This window comes from Haemaphysalis longicornis, unplaced genomic scaffold (assembly GCF_048455015.1).
Source record: "Haemaphysalis longicornis isolate Haplotype H1 unplaced genomic scaffold, Haemaphysalis longicornis Haplotype H1 scaffold_47, whole genome shotgun sequence".
NCBI classification, from domain to species: domain Eukaryota; kingdom Metazoa; phylum Arthropoda; class Arachnida; order Ixodida; family Ixodidae; genus Haemaphysalis; species Haemaphysalis longicornis.
The window spans coordinates 1,510,608-1,528,019 of record NW_027526379.1 but is presented as its reverse complement, the minus strand read 5'-3'; the positions used below and the strand labels follow the sequence as shown (position 1 = coordinate 1,528,019).

General features: G+C 45.4%; 1 protein-coding gene across 1 annotated transcript in view; it reads left to right on the top strand.

The window, feature by feature from the left end:
• LOC144137708 (uncharacterized) overlaps window positions 1-8,636 on the top strand; it is a 28,040-nt gene extending 19,404 nt beyond the window's left edge. The window contains exons 4-5 of the mRNA XM_077669648.1: window positions 6,008-6,131; window positions 8,309-8,636. Of these exons, the coding sequence (XP_077525774.1) occupies window positions 6,008-6,131; window positions 8,309-8,573 (389 nt within the window). The 3' untranslated portion in view covers window positions 8,574-8,636. The remainder of the gene's footprint in view (window positions 1-6,007; window positions 6,132-8,308) is intronic.
• The last annotated feature ends 8,776 nt before the right edge of the window (window positions 8,637-17,412 follow it).

Sequence of the window (17,412 nt, the reverse complement as noted above, 5' to 3'; positions counted from 1 at the left end):
CCCTACGTCACTAGCCGAGAACAAGTGGATTGTTGTCGTGACAGACTACATGGCACGCTACGAAGAGACCGCCGCTCTTCCGAGGAGGACTGCACAAGAAGCCGCGAAGTTCTTCATAAAGCAAGTTGTGCTGCGACACGGCGCCCTGAAGTCCTAATCACGGACCGCTGAACGGCCTTCACTACGGAGCTCATGCAAGGAATCGTACGCTACAGCAACACGGATCACCGAAGAATGACGGCGTACCACCCCCAAACAAGCGGACTAACGGAACGTCTGAACAAGACGATAGCGGATATGCTATCTATGTGCGTCGACGTTGGACATTAGACTTAGGACAACATGGCTATCCAGGAAACTACGCAGATGACACCATTCGACCTTGCTTACGGAAGACGGCCGACTTCGATGCTTGGCTCCATGTTTCCGAACGTAGAAGACGACGACCTCAACGCAGACGTCTGAGGATACCTTCAGCGTGCGGAGGAGGCCCGCCAGCGCGTTCTAGTTCGCACAACGGATCAGCAGCTGGGGGATTCCGGACGCTACAACCTCCGACGCCGAGACGCCGAGTACCGCTCAGGGGACCGTGTGTGGGTTTGGATTCCCATCTGAGGACGTGGACTCAGTGAGAAGCTTGTACGACGGTATTTAGGAACCTACCGGATTCTACTTGTCAACCAGACCATCGTTGCTCCCCACTCTCTCATCACTCGCATAGCCTTAAGGAAGACCTCCAATCGCCTCGTCCAGCCAGTCAGTCCCAAAAACATACACGGATATCTTATATCATTATCGCCGGGAGTGCCTCCTTTACTCTCCTCCTTACCCATCCCTCAATACACAAGACTAGAATCTGGCGCCGAATCCAAACACATACTTACTACAACATGGCAATTTTGCATCATATTTCACCAACTGTTTTTCCCTACAACTGCACAACATGCAATTCACCAAACACCACCTATCACCTCGTATGGGAGTGCGTCAACCATCCCAACCCAATTCCATTACCTACATTGGAGCAGTGGGAGCACAGGCTGACCAGCTTCCAGCTCGAGGATCAGGAGTGCCTTATCTCCCGGGCGAGGGCTGCTGGGGAGCCTGAAGGCGGCCTGGACTAAGGCCACCACCCACTCTCCTTTCCGCCTCCCCTTTCCATTAAAAAATAAATGTTATTCCTCCTCCTCTTCCTCTTTCCTGGAAATCACCAAATTTCCTGTCGGGACCCCGAAGAAATCTTTTTCTCATTAATTCTCTTAAAAGTGACGCAATTTACCAGAGGTTGTTACTTACATATCTTTGCGCGGTTTAATTTAAAAAGAACTCCTTTTGGAAAATTTAAGTCCAGCGTTTGACGAACATAGAGAAGGTCCACGTTTGGTGCAGTAATGGCGACTTCGTAATACCTGGAAAGGTCTATGCTTCACTTTTTAAGTCATTGTACAAATGTTTCCTGCTTTATAACCTCCTTCTGTTAGCTTACCACAAATCAGTAGTTGCAATAATGCTCGTCAGGCCGGCAGTAGCCTATTTCGCTTTATTAGTAAGACGGTTTGATTACCTACAGGGAACTGAAATGGCATTGACGAGCAGACTCATTTTTCACCGAGGTTTTCTTTGATGGCTTGACCACCTTTGTACCTGTGAAAACTGAAAAGAAACGCAATTTTCGGTAATGGTTTTCGGCGCATTTAAAACGGGCCCCTGAAAAAAAATCGAGTTGACAAGCACGCTAGTGAAAAGGGGCAAAACGGACCGCAAAGCGAGTTTTGTTAACTCAGGTTTATTTGTAAATATATAGTTAAAATTGAGAACAGGTGGGAGTAAGGGGTAATGGAGAATACACCTCAGCCACCTCAGATTTGCTGATGACGTTGCCTTGCTAAGTAACTCGGGGGACGAATTGCAAAGCATGCTTTCCGCACTGGACGAACACAGTAGAACCGTGGGCCTGAAAATTAATATGCAGAAAACCAAAGTAATGATCAATAACCTCTGGACAGCACAGCAGTTTGGGATAGGGGGCGAGGCAGTGGAAGTGGTAAGCGAATATATCTACTTAGGCCAAGTTGTGACTCCGGATCCCAACCATGAGGCAGAGATAAATAGAAGGATCAGAATGGGGTGGGGTGCATATGGCAGACATTCTCAAATAATGAATAGCAGCCTACCATTGTCCCTGAAGAAGAAAGTGTATGACAGCTGCATTTTAGCGGCACTCACCTACGGGGAAGAAACTTGGAGGCTCACTAAAGCCCCGTTTACAATGACCCGACGAGGGCGCGTTGAGTCGAAATAAACAGGTTGTTTGGACTCGACACCCCCATGTATAAGCGAACGGGGTGGGTCAGAGAGCCGTCGCGGCGAGTCCAGTCAACTCGGAGGCAGGGGGTGGGTTAGCTCGCTCGTCGGGCTCAGTCGGCGGGCCGCGGGGAGCAGAATACCGTATTTGCGCGGTTCTAACGCGCCCCCAATCGTAACGCGCGGGTAACTTCGCGCAGGAAAATTCGAAAAAAAAAAAAAATGTGACACTGACGGTACTGCGCAGATGGAAAAGACATGACACCACGTACCTGGAAGAGGGAGATTTTATTTGGCATGTAGCTCTGGAAGCCAAAAATGAATTGTGCTTCACAGGGTTGCTTATCCAGCTGCTGCTGGAAATAAAGTTATAGCGAGGAACACTGAAGTTGCTTGCGATTTCAAGTGCCTTGATCTTCATAATTCTAAGCGTTAGGGGCTAAGCAGAAGCACAAAAAAATGTGCAACAGCTGACCAGGGTATGCGGCATGTCATTGAGGAATCAGTGCGCCGAAATTCACTCACGTGGTGTTGACGGATTGTTTTTATTGGATTGAGTTCGGTTTTGCGGGTACTTCGTGTCCGTTGCGCATGGCAATGCTGCTGGTCCCTTTAAAGCCTATTTCGGTTTTGAGCCTGATTGTAAGCGCACACAAATATTAAGCTACCTTTTAGCAAAAGAGGGTGCGCGTTAGAATCGTGAAAATACGGTAGCCCCTTTTCCGTGAACCCCGCCGCTCCCCTCACCTCGATTCTTTGGACGGGGTTCATATAAACTCGGACGCGTCGAGGTAAGCTGAACCCGCCACTCAACTCACCCCGCCCCCGTCGCGTCCATTTACACGGGGCTTAAGAGGGTTCAAATTAAATTGAGAACGACTCAGCGGGCAATGGAGCGGAAAATGACAGGTGTAACGTTAAGGAAAAAGAAGAGAGCGGAGTGGGTCAGGGAACAAACGCGTGTTTAGGACATATTAGTAGAAATTAAGAAGAAATGGACGTGAGCAGGGCATGTAATAAGAAGGCATTACATATCCGCTGGTCATTAAGGGTAACAGACTGGATCCCTAGAGAAGGCAAGCGTTGCAGGGTGCGGCAGAAAGTTAGATGGGCAGATGAGATCAAGAAGTTTGCAAGGATAAATTGGTCACAGTTGGCACTGGACCGGGGTAAATGGAGATGAATGGGAGAGGCCTTTACCCAGCAGTGCGCGTAGATAGGCTGGTGATGATGATGGTAGTTAAGCCCGGTACGTTTTGCTCTATCGCCGCGGTTGAAGCTGATGTGTCGAAAAATGCTAACGATCCAAAATTTTACAATTAAATTTGAGGAAACAGTGATTTCGCCATGAGAGGGAAGGGAGAGCAGTCCGAACGTTCAAGGATTTCAAGTATTTCAAAGATTTTATTATTAAACATTTTTCGGTACATAGCCATCGCCCGTAGTTATCATACAGAAGGAGGTACCAAAGTAAATCTGTCGGAGGGACCTCCTGTTAATAAATGCGAAAATATTCTTTAAAAAATATGTAGGCACTCGAGGTACGGGTCAGTTTATCACCCTATTTGAATATGCAGACTCTATAACAAGAAATTATGCAATATTAGCTCGGGAAAAACAGGTTTCAGTACTATGAACAGGGAAAAGCATAAAAATTATTATTCAGAAAAAATTGTTTGCAAGCATGGTCTTAAACGACTGCAGAATGAAGAAGCAATATACTGTAGAAGTACTAAAATATCGCACTAAGGTGTAACACGGCAATAAAATATGCAAGCAGTAGAACAAGAAATTATACAGTATTAGCTCTGGAAAAACAGGTTTAACTACTATACGAGACATTATTATTCGGAAAGGTTGCTAGGCAAAAATGATACTAAACTACTGTGGAACGAACGCATAGAATAAGATAATTTAATTGTTATTGATAATGAATTCCGTAGTTAATGCCTGCGAAAATCGCTCGTGAGTTGTAACCCGCCACGAAAACGGTGGCGTTACAGCTGAATTTCGGGGAACAAATAGACCATTGTTTCAATTTAGGTATTTCAATGCACATCACATTTTGGACTCGTCTTATTTAGCAAGGCACGCCGCCGGAACGGCTGTGAAAGTGGTGGGGGAAAGCTATTTGTGATTTATAAGAAAATGTCATAGACAAGCATAACACATTCGGTACGCCTAGAAAGTTACCTACGCGGTGAATTGCAGTACAACGTACTCTAAAGTGCCTGGATCAAAACGTGAGCTAGTGGCTCTTATTACTACCCTTTTCTTTCCCGGAAACATGAATGTTTGAAAAGCGGAAGGGGGTCTTGATGAGGGTGCTGTCGCGAATTTCTAAATGTTCTGCCACCCCCGTGTTGAGATACCTATAAAAAAATACAGGAAACCTGACAAAGTTTCCGCGTGGCCTTAGAGATAGAACGTAGTAGCATAAATAGTTCTGCAGAGTGCTCAACATAACGCCATTTGCCGCAAGTTTTCAGCACGACGCTCCTCCGTAATCTAGGTTGCGGGGGCACCGACAACGCCGTTTGCGTTGTTGACTATTCAATGAAGTTGATTCGCGGTTGCAACGTCTCGAGTGTTTCAGTTAATAAATTCAATGCCCTCAGAAGGTGTTCTGGCCTCGATGTGAAGTTTCTTTTCAAAACCTAATGAAAGAGTTGAGTCTATGAGCTTGCTGGCGTTTAGTTTGGAAGGACATCAAGCGGTTCATATGCAAACCTAGACTTCTAAGCCGTTCATTCCACGGCCTCAGGGCTTCCTTCTCCCTCTCTCCCTCTTCGTCTCTCTTTCGCTCGCTGTCTGCCCTTCCCGCACACACAGGTACACGCTCATAGCTCCAAAAGTGAATGCACGCAAAAGCGGAAACATACACAGATGCTCAAACGCCGAGGCACATTACTATCCGCCTGCATGCAAAGACCCACGCATACGCAATCGCAGAAAATGCACTTGCAGTAGGAATTAGCGGTGTTTTGGTAGCGTACTCTATATTTTCAAAATTTAGGCCAGCATATTTTTCGAAAACTCCACGCCACAATTTTCAAATTTGGTAAGGGTTAAGAGATAGACACGGAACAACTGAAATTTAGACAGAACACCCTCTCCCGTTAGGTTGGCTAAATAGTTTTGATCTAAGTAGGTAAATGAAAAGAAATCATATTGGTGACGTCGTTAGGAAATGTTTAATTTATTTGCATACATGTAAAAATACCAGGAAACTTTGTGCCGCTCTTTGGCACGAATGATGGAATCATCAAAACAAAACCGAATAAACTACTGCGCACTTCTACGCTGAAGTTCCTATGTTTGGTTCACAGCGCTTGCATCTCTTCTATAAATTTGCTGAGGTTCAGAAGCAACATGACTCAAACCATGGCTACAAAATTAAGCCACACATAAAGTGGAGTAGCGTATCCTTCGCAAAACAAGCATTACTTCATTAAGTCGTTTACATTTTTTACAGTGGTATACATTACAGCGCGAGGGCAGACCAAGACAAAGACAGGACACACGCTTGACCCTTGTTCTGTCTTATAGTTCTTGTCTTTCTTCGCGCTGTAATACGTTCCACAGCTGAGTACCAACTTACCTAACAACATATTCGTCTGCATGTTTTACGATGTCGTGAGCTATGTAGGGCTGCCTAAATGACAGATGCGTTTGCGTAGAAATATGTTTCTTTCTATTCCAGGGTATTTGAGGAATGCTGAGTGCATCTTCAAGAATCCAGCCAAGGAATGCATGCAGCTTCACCTGAAGCAGCTCGATGCAATCGCCGCCTCGACCGAAACGTCGAAGGTTGACAAGGCATGCTGGTAAGCCCAATGTCTTGGCTCGTCCAATCTTGACTGTATACGTTGGAGCTACTCCTTTCTTGCAGGCCGCTAAGCACAGACTGCTACGTGTCCATCGTTTAGAAAACGAGTTCGTACATTGTATAGAAATCGTTAGCGTTAATAGTAAGTCCGATTTTAAGCCAGTTTTTGGCGAGTTCTCACTGGTCTATTTAAAAAAAAAACCACGCTAGGGATGAAAGTATGACAGAACCTGAGTGCCAAATAAATGTGCATCTTACCAGTATTGCACAGTAGGGGAACGATAAATTAAAGTGCCCATGCAATAAAAATGTTTCGTTTATTAGGCCTATTCTGCGTGTAGACAGCCTGCGTTTCCTAGAAATTTTGTTTCCACTGTACAGTACAGACCAAAGGCTTCAGGTTGCCCTTTGTTGAGGGGCATACGCATGCGCTGTTTCGTGCTGTGTTGGTGCAAAAGGAACCGCTCAGCTCATCGCTATTTTCGCGGGAGGTAGAAGAGACTGCACAGTTGGCAGAAGGCACGTCCCTTCATACTTGAGAAAGATGAAGTACTTGTTCGGAAAAGTTTTCGTACGGTATTCTAAAGGCGCTAAGTGTAAAACTGAGGATCTCTTGACAAAAAAAGGGGGAAAGTAAGGCACGGAGCGCAATTCATCTCAGAGAACATACATGCAAGTTGTTTTCATGACTATCGTTTCTGTCATACATCAGCGAGGGAGGTAAAGACGCTTTTCCCTCTCAAGCGGCCTCCACACCATTGCACAAAAATCTGTATACAAACATTTTCATAACAAATTTCATTTAAAAATGGATATGGCTATATTGTTTGCCCGTTTAATTCTGTCACAGCGTTCGCAGAAGCAAAACGTCCACTGGTTAAACCATAGTAAACGTTTGCAAGTCTTAGAATTCCAAGCACGTTGTCAAGGCGCACTTTTTAGCTGTTATTCCAGGCTGTCCTGTAAAAAAAGCTTTTTCTTGCTGGGATGTCGCCCAACGGAAAAGCAGAAAAAGAGGAAAGCCAGCAATATTATTCTAATAGGGGTTTAATATATAAAGAGTCCTGTGATGAAGATATAAAAGCAGGTCACTGTTGTTTAGCCTTGCAAGTTGTGCCCGTATTTGTTTATTCGCCTCCTGCAAGATGAATGTGGTGTCTAGCGTTTTAACGCATTTGTCATTTTGGTGTACTGGCTTCACTGGTTTCACTGGTGTACTGGAAAGAAGAAGGTTTCTTATAGATGTGAGCCGTAACTGTCGCTGATTCTTTTGCACTGAGATTCACTCTCCGGTCCTTAGCTTGTAGGGTTTTACTACACACGACGATAAAAAGGCTAGAAGTCTTCATGTCAAACCTCTCAAGATTGTCTACAGTTTTTTTTTTGCAGCGAGCGACTTTTGAAGAAGGCCCAAGAAGCAATAAAATTCGTATAGGACTGAAGTGAGAAAGTTGAAAGGACTTGTTGGAGGAGTTTAGAAAGTGGCAATTACTGCTTTGCGGGTTTTTGCAGGATCAATTATGCCTTTTAATTTTGGCAGGCCTGGGCAACTTTGCTATTTAAAGTTTGGATCTTTAGTACGCCGATGCTGCACATAAACTATCAGTCACGCCATAGTAGAGGCGTTCAGACTAATTAAGTACGCCTCAGTATTTTCGACGTGCGCTGAAATCTCAACACACGGGCGTTTTCCCTTTTAGCCGCTATCTGAAAAGCGGCCACCAGGAAGCTTTTTTGTTTTGGTTGTCGTCTGCCCTGCTGGTTTGGTTAAGAAATAAATATTGAACTTGTTTTAAACCTCAAGTAGGCCTGTCTGGAGCAATTGCCCGGAAGTTTGACAAGTTGTACATGTTGTCGGGAAGTAGAGAAAAGCGGAAATAGACGAAATAACTTCAACTGAAATTTTATTCCTGAAAAAAAAGAAGCAAGGTATAGAAAGCAGGCACAGTTATCGGCAAATTGTAGTCAGAGCGCCTGCCTGTCTTAATATTGCACACAAGCCTTAAGCAACAGGCCAAACCCTGCGGTTTCTAGGGTACCATGTATTTCACCATTCGTAAAAACGAGAGAGCATTGTATGGCTATTGCAGAAATGAAACGTGAATTCACCCGGAATGTTAGTTGCGACGATGCGTACACCGGTTACAGTATAGGCTCTGTGTTTTGCTGACGCAGCAACATGCAGTTCTACTCGCTCTGTGCCCGTGCTTCGATCACCAAGGCGTGCGGCGCGGCTGTGGCCGACGAAGCGATGGACCTCGTCAACAGCATGACACAGGCTCCAATGCTGGCCAGCTGCGGCCGCAGCATCCCGGGATCGGACCGTTGCCGCAATGCGCCCTACATCCCAGTTGGCGCCCGCGACGCGCCAAGGGGATCACTGCTCTCGATCCACCTCAAAATCATCCTTTCTGAGCCTGGTCTGTCCTATATCAAATAGGCTAGTTCAGAAACGGGCCTCACCGCTTTCACACAAATTGGCCGCTACAGTGCTCTTTTCCACGCGTGTCACTGCATGGCTGTATTTCGAACTCAGTCAATAGAACATGCACACGTGCGCGTTGCCGTATTGCCTGTGATTTTTGTCACAACTTTTTCCTGTCCAGGGATGCTTATGCCCACGTAAGGTGCGGCGATGACAGACGCAGTTTGTTTCGGAAAATCTTGTTGCATCAAATTCAGAGTAGTGTTAGAGTCTTTCTAGTAGTTATTGCCTGGCCTTGATCAATCTACACTCTTGCGGCAGTAACAAGCGCCCTATGGCGGTTGCTGGATTATTTTCCTATACCTGCTACATGGAAGTTGTATTGGTGGTTTTTGTTTATGAATGGTGTTGACGGGAGAGTACGTACAAACTGTCGCCCATTACAACAAGGTTAAGCACTTGTGAATCATTTTTGGAGGCGACAAAGTACCACGCAAGCTTCTACCAGTTTGCCGTATTGGGAAAACCCCAGTGACATCATCTGGAAAGACACGGATACCTAACATCAGACACGATGAGATGCCCAATGAATAAACCTGGGCGTGGGGAATGAGTAAACGACGGCAGTTGCGGAAACATTGTTTCTTACCCACTCACTCACCTGTGTTTAGTCGCAGCTCTTCACAACACGGAAAGGCATCACCACGCAGTTAAAATGCAATAAGTACTCCTCGTTCAGCCCTAAAATTAACTACCGTTAATCCTGGATTTAACGACGTTGACAAAAGTTGGCAATTTGTTTCTACATGCAGGTTTTCGTTACATGCAGGTTTCCAGTTAAGGCTTCCGGGAATAAAGCAGAAACGAAGCTAAAATGTTCAACTGTGAAACAGCGCTCAAAGGGAGACGGGCAGAGAAGACAGAGGCACGAGCTCTGCTGTCTTCGTTTAAGCGCTGTTTCACAGTTTAATGATGAACCAACTAGCCCAAAACCCAAAAGTTAGTAAGCTAAAATGCTAGACATCAGGAAAGGGGCACTTACCCTTCATGGATTTATTTTACAGTGAGAAACTGGGTGAGTTGCGCATGTTGATTTCGCATGAGATTCCGCACTACTCGGGGCTTTAAAGAAGCAAGGTCACTTGCCGCTGCATTAGCAAATGTAACTTTGGTATCACGTTTGTATTTTGACATTTCACGACGTCTTAACACGTTTCGAGAAGCAAACTCATGCTGAAGGGTGCCTTTTTCCGAACTTGATGCTCTTTACCGCACTTAAAATTGTTGAGAAGATGCTAACTGGGATACTGTACCAGGCGGCGACATTTGTATTTCTCGCCGACGGAGACGACATTTAAAATTGCGAGCTCGCATTAAAAAAAAGACGCAAATTTTTGTTATTTGGCAGCAGAACTTATCAGCAACAAATCAAAACCACAGATAGCAGTAGTGACGCACGACTACACGACAACACTATGGCCTACCACCTCTAAACTTAATTCTAGAACCTAAAGAGCCCTCACACGTGGAAACGCCGGTAATTTGCTGCGCGAGAGAAAAAAAAATTAAATTTAGTCACTCTATGGGAAGTCACGCTACACAGGCAAAACCAAAAGTGGATGCTACGTTAGCCATGGGGTGGCGCTAGCCACTCCATTCATCGTCATCATCATGGCTAACTTTTTGCTTTTAGGTGGTTCCAGACGTTTTCGTTGCTGCTGGCTGCTACAGACTGATTGGTTCATTAGTATTCGCTGAATTAGTTCATTTTTACAGTTAGCAATAGGGCAAGAAACAATGACTGATAAGCGTGCCGACTTCGTTACATCCAGGTTCACCCCCGCAATTACTTCGCTACATAATGGTCGCAAACACATAGGCTTCAAAGGGGGGGGGGGGAGGGGGAGCAATGGGAAATTGGGAAACGTCGTTAAATACAAGAATTCGTTGCATAGAGGTTCGTTACACCCAGGTTTAACTGTACTAAGAAAAAGGTGAGAATAAAAATTTCGATAATCACTCGGTGTGTGTCATGTTACTTGCGGTAGTTATCAGCATCAAATGATGTATTTTTTCACACGCGGACCCAATGTTTGCTTCACGCCTGCTCCAATGGTGCAGCCGGGTGTACCATTACAGAACGCAAGCGGGTGATGGCCTGGCTCGCGAAACCTAATATTTCAGAAAACACACTATACTCTCGGTAGCACTTGGCTAGGTGAAGGACAAAGAAAAAAAAATTGGCAGCGTATCTGCTTCGCGGGATATTTTGTCGAAAGACGATAGCCTTCTGGCGCCCCTGCCTTCTGACTCTCCTCACTTCCCGCACGCATTTCACGCTGTTGCTCTTCTGTCTCGGTCCTTTGATGGTAAACGCAGTGAGGATTTGCCGAATCCAATTAAATTCCGAATTCAGTTAAATTCGTTTGCAGTCGCTCTGCTGGCGCACTATCTGTTTGGATCTTTTGTTACTGTTGGGCTTGTTGCTCGTGCCACGCGATCGAGACGATAGCGCGAGCGATTTTGTATTTTGCGGTTAAACTATAGTTCTCAGTGGGATTTTTGTGTTGGCTATAACAAAAAACTACGCCTGAGTCTTTATTAAATTATAATAACACTATTAGTATCAGTTATGTATTTGTTCTGCCTAAAATGTACCTCATGTTTTATTTTTTGAACGATTTTGACACGCATAAAATATCGTACCAGATATAGTAGTTTGGAAATGTTTTGCTTATATTGGCCCCTCCATAATGAGTTCTTGTATGTTTTGGATGGCCGGATGAATCGAGGGACAGCCCGCGGGCAGCCAGGCCGGTAGGCAGGTCGTTGGGGTTGTAGGGGTTCACAGAGTTTTGGTCGCCATCAGTGGGACCAAGAAAGCTTCGCTTTAAATTCAAACTGCTTCGACCCTCTCAAAATGCATAGAATCGACGTTGGCTTCATAACGCTGGGATGTAGGTTAGATTCCGAGCGCGGGAACAATTTTAATAACAGAGCTGTCTACGCCGAGCTTCGCTCGTCCGTAGCACCAAAAAACCTCGATGCCCCAAGAAAAAAAATGTGGTTAGGGAGATCCCGGAATGGAACCTAGTACTTTTCCGCTGCGACACCGGAAACCTAACCATTGGGCCACCCCCAAGGCCAGATGGGTGCGGGGTTAGGAGCGGCGGGGATATAAGCAGATGCAGCCACTTGGAAAGACAAAAACTTTCAGGTTACATCTATGTTAAGTTTGTAAGACGTATGGCGCCGCAGCGTTACTTTGGCGTCAAGGGGGTGTTTTGGAACGTCGTTGCTGCAGTTAGTATTTATGATTTACAAGAACTGAAGTTCAGTGACGAGAGCTGTGATTGGCACGACTGTTTTAATCACCCCGGCATAGGAGAGGCATAGGTCGTCTACGCTGGTGATGTGAGCGTAAAAAGTTTAGGCTGGGGGTTTGGAACATCTTGATGGTAGCGCACTTACACACGGACACTAAGAAAAGAGACGAAAAACCACAGCGCTGGGGGTGTTGGCCATTTTGTTCGAGAAGGCGGGGGCGCCAGTGTTTAAAAGTGTTTATTCTAATGCGTGGTGGTTTGATTCAAAGTTTTGTTGAGTGCAGTTTATTGAAAGTTTAGAAATGGAGGATAAAAAAATGCTTGCCTCTACTGTTGAACCGGAAGTCAAAGACCCCAAAATTAACTCTCTGATGTTGGGTTCAGAAGCTGTCAGGGCAGCCTGCTATGTGTTGATGTAAGTGCAATGTGCGATGTTTTAATTGTTCACCCCTGATCATATCTTTCGACAGGACGAGATTGCGTAGAAGAGTGGGTGTTTCCCGGATTTTACCACAGTTGTAATTTAATTTAGGCCGTTTTATAGGAAACATCTTCGCTTGCAAAGATTTGTGGATATATGTGCTGGTTTGTGCCCTGCCCAGAGTTTGCGATTCTTCGGCATTGGTGTCTCGTAGGGGCTGGGGCTGCTGGCGACGCCTGTCGTCGTCGTAATAATCATCGTCTCATGTAGTCACGGTACTAATACACAGGGGAACTCGTTTACGTCTCGCGAGAACGTAAGGAGAACTGAAAAAAAAAACACCGGGAGACTCGTTTACTTCTCGCGCTAGTGAGCTTCGTGCTTCAAAAACAAGATACTTTTACAGCAAAGCTATATACCTCTACCCCCTAACGGTTTCATTTACGTTGGAAAAAACGCCAAGGCGTCAAGAATACACTTATACACTGCATGCTTCGCCCCTCACCAGGTTTCCCGGGATGGCCGGGGATTTTTTTATATGATCACCGGTCCTAATATTGTCTTTTCTCAGAGGTTCCTTTTGGGCTAGGAGAGAAGCTCTGTGATTTTTTCAAACGTAATAAATGACACAATTTTATTACCCGTGCGATGATCACAAAAATTGTGAAGTTGCTAGCTGCCCTATCTGCTGTTCTGTTATGCTGCCTTTTTCAGTGCGGGTAAGTTTCAAATAGGGCAGGCTGTTTGATATCTGTCTAAGAATAAGTGCCTACATAAGTATTGTCCTTTTCTTATTTTCGCTCTTCCCCTGTACAGGCGTTTTACAACGTGGTCCGAATGGTCAAAGATATTCGGTATTTTAGCGATTGTGAAATCGGCTGTGCCTCTTCTCTGTAGGGTTATGTCAACCATTCTTGCGTGGCAGTACTCGGGGATCACATGCTGACCTATTTTTAGGAGTGTCTTTTAACTGTGCGCTTGGCTCCGTTCATAGTTTGCCAGACAGAGCTTACTCCGGTGACAGCGCCGCGAAAAATTCGAAAAACCATTTTCAAATTTGTGTAATCAGACGCCATACACTCGGTTTTATTGCTTATTGGGATACATTTTGGTTCGATTCGGGATATGTTCTAGGCATCGCTTAGTTTCTGAGGGCCTGGCGTTATTCTTTTGGCCACCTTTTCAGCTAGGTGACACAATGCTGATGCCGGCCTCATTTTCGACAATCGGAAAAGCGCTTTGGTGGAAACTTAAGTTGCGAGCATGGCTGGCGTTCACGCCTGCCAAACACGGGACTTCCCAGGGCGCGTAGAAACAAAATCATTGCGCAGGCGCGGCGTCTGCCGAAATCGCGTATTTTTTTTGTCTCGGCTGTAGCATCATCGTCCTTCTTTTGTACAATCTGCCGCTGCTCTGTGCGCACGGCAAGCGCTTGTATCTGGCTGCCTAATTTGTAGTCCGTTGTTAGCATGGATGACGCACTTCCGCGGACGCTTGATGAGCACGGCCGAAAGCGGACGGCTAGAAGGCCATGACAAAATTGAAAAATGAGCCTTGTGACACCATCTCCTTGAAAACGCGTCCCGTGATTGGAATGGAAACTCGCGTTAAGAAACCGGCGTCAATACAATAGCGATAACCGCATTCCGGGAGCACACAGCATTTCCTTTGGGTTCGTAGCACGGGCTAACGCGGTTCACTTTGGGAGAGATGCCAAAGCCTGCGGTCAAAATGATCCGGGCCTTGCGTGCAACAGGCGAGTATCCGAAGAACAGAGATGGGCCGCCAGCTGTGCTATTGCTTTAGCCTTACCCACCGCAGTGGCTGTATACCCATACAGCCGTTGTAGCTGCCGACGTTGTGCTGCTGACGTTGTGCTTCTGAGGCGTTGTGCTGTTGAGCCCAAGATCGGGGTATTCGATATCCGGCCGCGGCGGCTGCTTTTCTGATGGTGGTGGAACGCGAAAATGCACGTGTGCTCAAGATCTAGGCACATGTTAAAGATACTCAGGTGTTCAAAACCAATCAAACCAAACCAAAATCAATCCGGAGCCCTCCACCACGCCATGCCTCATCGCCTGTGTAGCTGCGGCGCGTTAAACCTCATAATGAAAATTAAGTATTTTTCCAGCCTTGCACCGCAAGTGCAAGCTGCGTCAATTTTTTCTTGAGGTGCTTGATGTGCCTTCGTTTAACATCAACACAGTTTTGCGAAATCCATTTTGTAAAGTTGGCGTTCCTGAAGTACGTTTTGGTGACGGGGCGGTCGCCATTAGTGAGACGTAGAAAGCTTCACTGGTTTCAAAGGAAAATACCGGCTACTACGTCGACACTCTACATAGCGGCAGCGCCAGCAGCGTATCATGTGCGTTTTTGGATATAAGCGAAATATGCGAAGTTTATCTACAGGCGTCAGTCACTAGATACTTATCTTGAAGTGGCTTAGTCTGCTCTAAACTAAAGATGAAAACCGGAACGCAAATTAACGAAACAAAATGGCCAGCGAATCAAACTCCCTCGACCAGCTTTGTTCTACACTTCTACATGTATGAAACTCAAGTCTCTCAAGATATGGTGGTGTTCAGCAAGAAGGTGGCATTAAAAGACGACACCTAGGAACGGGATGCCGGAACTTGATGATGCCACTTTGCTTCCTGCGGCGTACATCTTCAGGCAACCATCATGGTATGTATCAGACTTGGGGTCGTCACACAGAGCTAAATTAAATACAGCCTTGCGCATAATAGATTACGGAAATCTAGTGCTGCGTGATAAAATACCACCTGAAAGAGGACTGCATAAAAAGACAAAGAAGTTTTCAGCTTGACGAAGGCGAAGGCCCCGGCACTGGCTATATGACAGCATGCACTGAATCTTAGCCACGATGCTAGCAAAAATGTTTTAATATGTAGCATTTTTTCCGGAGTGCCCCCGGTGCGAGGGCATTGTAACGTCGTGCATTTGCACAAACGGTGGAATTGGCGGAACTAACACATTTAATTCTTATACCACCTCAAAAGGAGATGAAATGAAATTAAAAAGAGAAACAGAATATATGAAATTAAAAAGAGAAACAGAATATATGAAAAAGAGAAGATAATGTTTTTACAAAAATGAATTGACACAATCATAAATAAGCATCTTTATACAGCTCGTTAACAAAACGAGAACTAAACTAAACAATCCGGGAAAAGAACCTTCAAATTACCAATAAAAATAGCGAGAAAGAGCAAACCAAATAACGTTTTGCGTATCAACTGAAATGCATAATTGGGGAAAGTGACATGAATTGTTATAATAGCTGAATTTCGAAAAACCAAAAAGTACCAGAAATAAACCTTAAATAAGCAATATGCAAAATAAGAAAATTTGCATCTTACACAGCTCCTTCAAGAAACGAAGACTTAACTAAAGAGACCCAGAAAAGCACATTGGGAATACGAATAAAGAAAACTGCGAAAATGCTCATACCGTGTAACGGGCTGCATTTCTAGAAAAATGCATAATTGACGGACGTAAGATATTTAATCGTTTTAATAGCTTAGGAATACTAGGTCGAAAGAAATTTCAGAAAACAAAAAAATACAAAAGGACAGAAAAGATTGATCGATTGATTAATTGATTGATCGATTGATGAAAATTTTGTAGGGCTACATTTAACGTCGTTGTACACTACTACAACTGAATTTTAAAATCGGATATTATTAATTTTTAACACTTCATGTTTTTGGGAAAGTTCCGCTGTACGTGAACGAGAGGGCAGCAGTTCAATTAAACGGAGAGCTCTCTTTTTTGTAACAAATAGAGCTAGCTCAGGTTCGTTTTTGTCGTTGTTCCCCATATAAGAAGGCAGTACTGAAGGTGTGAGTGTATTGTTGTGTAGTAAATTTGTTTTTGTAACCATACTGCTAACAGGTGATGCAATGTACAGAGCATGCCAACTGCTTGGTGAATGCTTTTTTGTAAGTGGCTGATGTGAAAGGACCAGTCTAAATATTCGTAAAAGAAGGCACCGAGAAATTACTGTGATGTAACGCTGTCAATAGGTTGTCCCTCTAAGCTAATAATCTGTTCGCTTTTATATGTGTTATTACGGGCTGACAGAGTCATCCCCGTCCGCGACTAACCATTTCTTCGAAACATAGCCATATGACACGGATCTTGCAGAATCCTACAGGAACTGTAATTAGAGTGCCTTATCTAATGCCACACTCTTCCAATGACACCGTTTTATCGTTTGTGAACTCTCTTACTGTATAGTTACTTACTCTACAATTAAAAAATGCGTCCGCCGAGTGATCAGCTGTTCGTTGACGCCAAAAAACGAAAGGAAAGTAAACGCGCAGCTTGCGCTTGCGACTACTAAAACGTTCTTACCTTGATTTTGCTCCCCATTTGTACACAAGGGTAGTTAAGCATTCTCTCTCTCTCCCCCCTCCCCAATGTCTTGCGAAATATCAGTGGATTTCGTATGTAGTTGTTTTGTTGTGGTTGTTTTTTTCGTTTATTTTATAGCCTCAAGGCTCAGTAGACATTAAGCCAGTCCGCTCTATATCCAGGGAACCAGGTTGGCCTCCCGGGTATAGTCCAGCAAAAAAAAAAATCCCCCCACCTCCCCGAAGGGGATCGTGCGGAAATGCGAATGCATTGGGTGCACCGAATTCTTCTTTGCGGTATCGTTGCCGCAAGGGATTCGACTTCACCGACTTTTATCGCTATCAAGGCGCCAGTCGGCAAGCAGTCACGGAGAGAGGCGCGCGCTCCCTGCATTTATATGCGCAGCGAGCGGAGAGGGGTACGCGGAGAGGAGAGAGAGACCCGCGCCAGCCCGCGCGCGAGCTCTCTCTCCGCCCCGAGCTCCGCGATGCGAGCGCCCTCACACGCCGAGCGCGCTCCTCCTCCCCCCTTGCCCTCCGCTACTCCGCACCTGCTCCGGTTGCTAGGCGCGCGCCACAGCTGTTGCTAGGCGCACGCCGCTCAACGACGCAAGACAACGCGCGGCTAAGAAATGCATGCGCATTTAAAACGGTTGGCAGAACCATGGCACCACCAAGGGTAATGCGTGTCTCGCCACAAATTTAGGCCTGCTGCCATCAAACATTTCCTT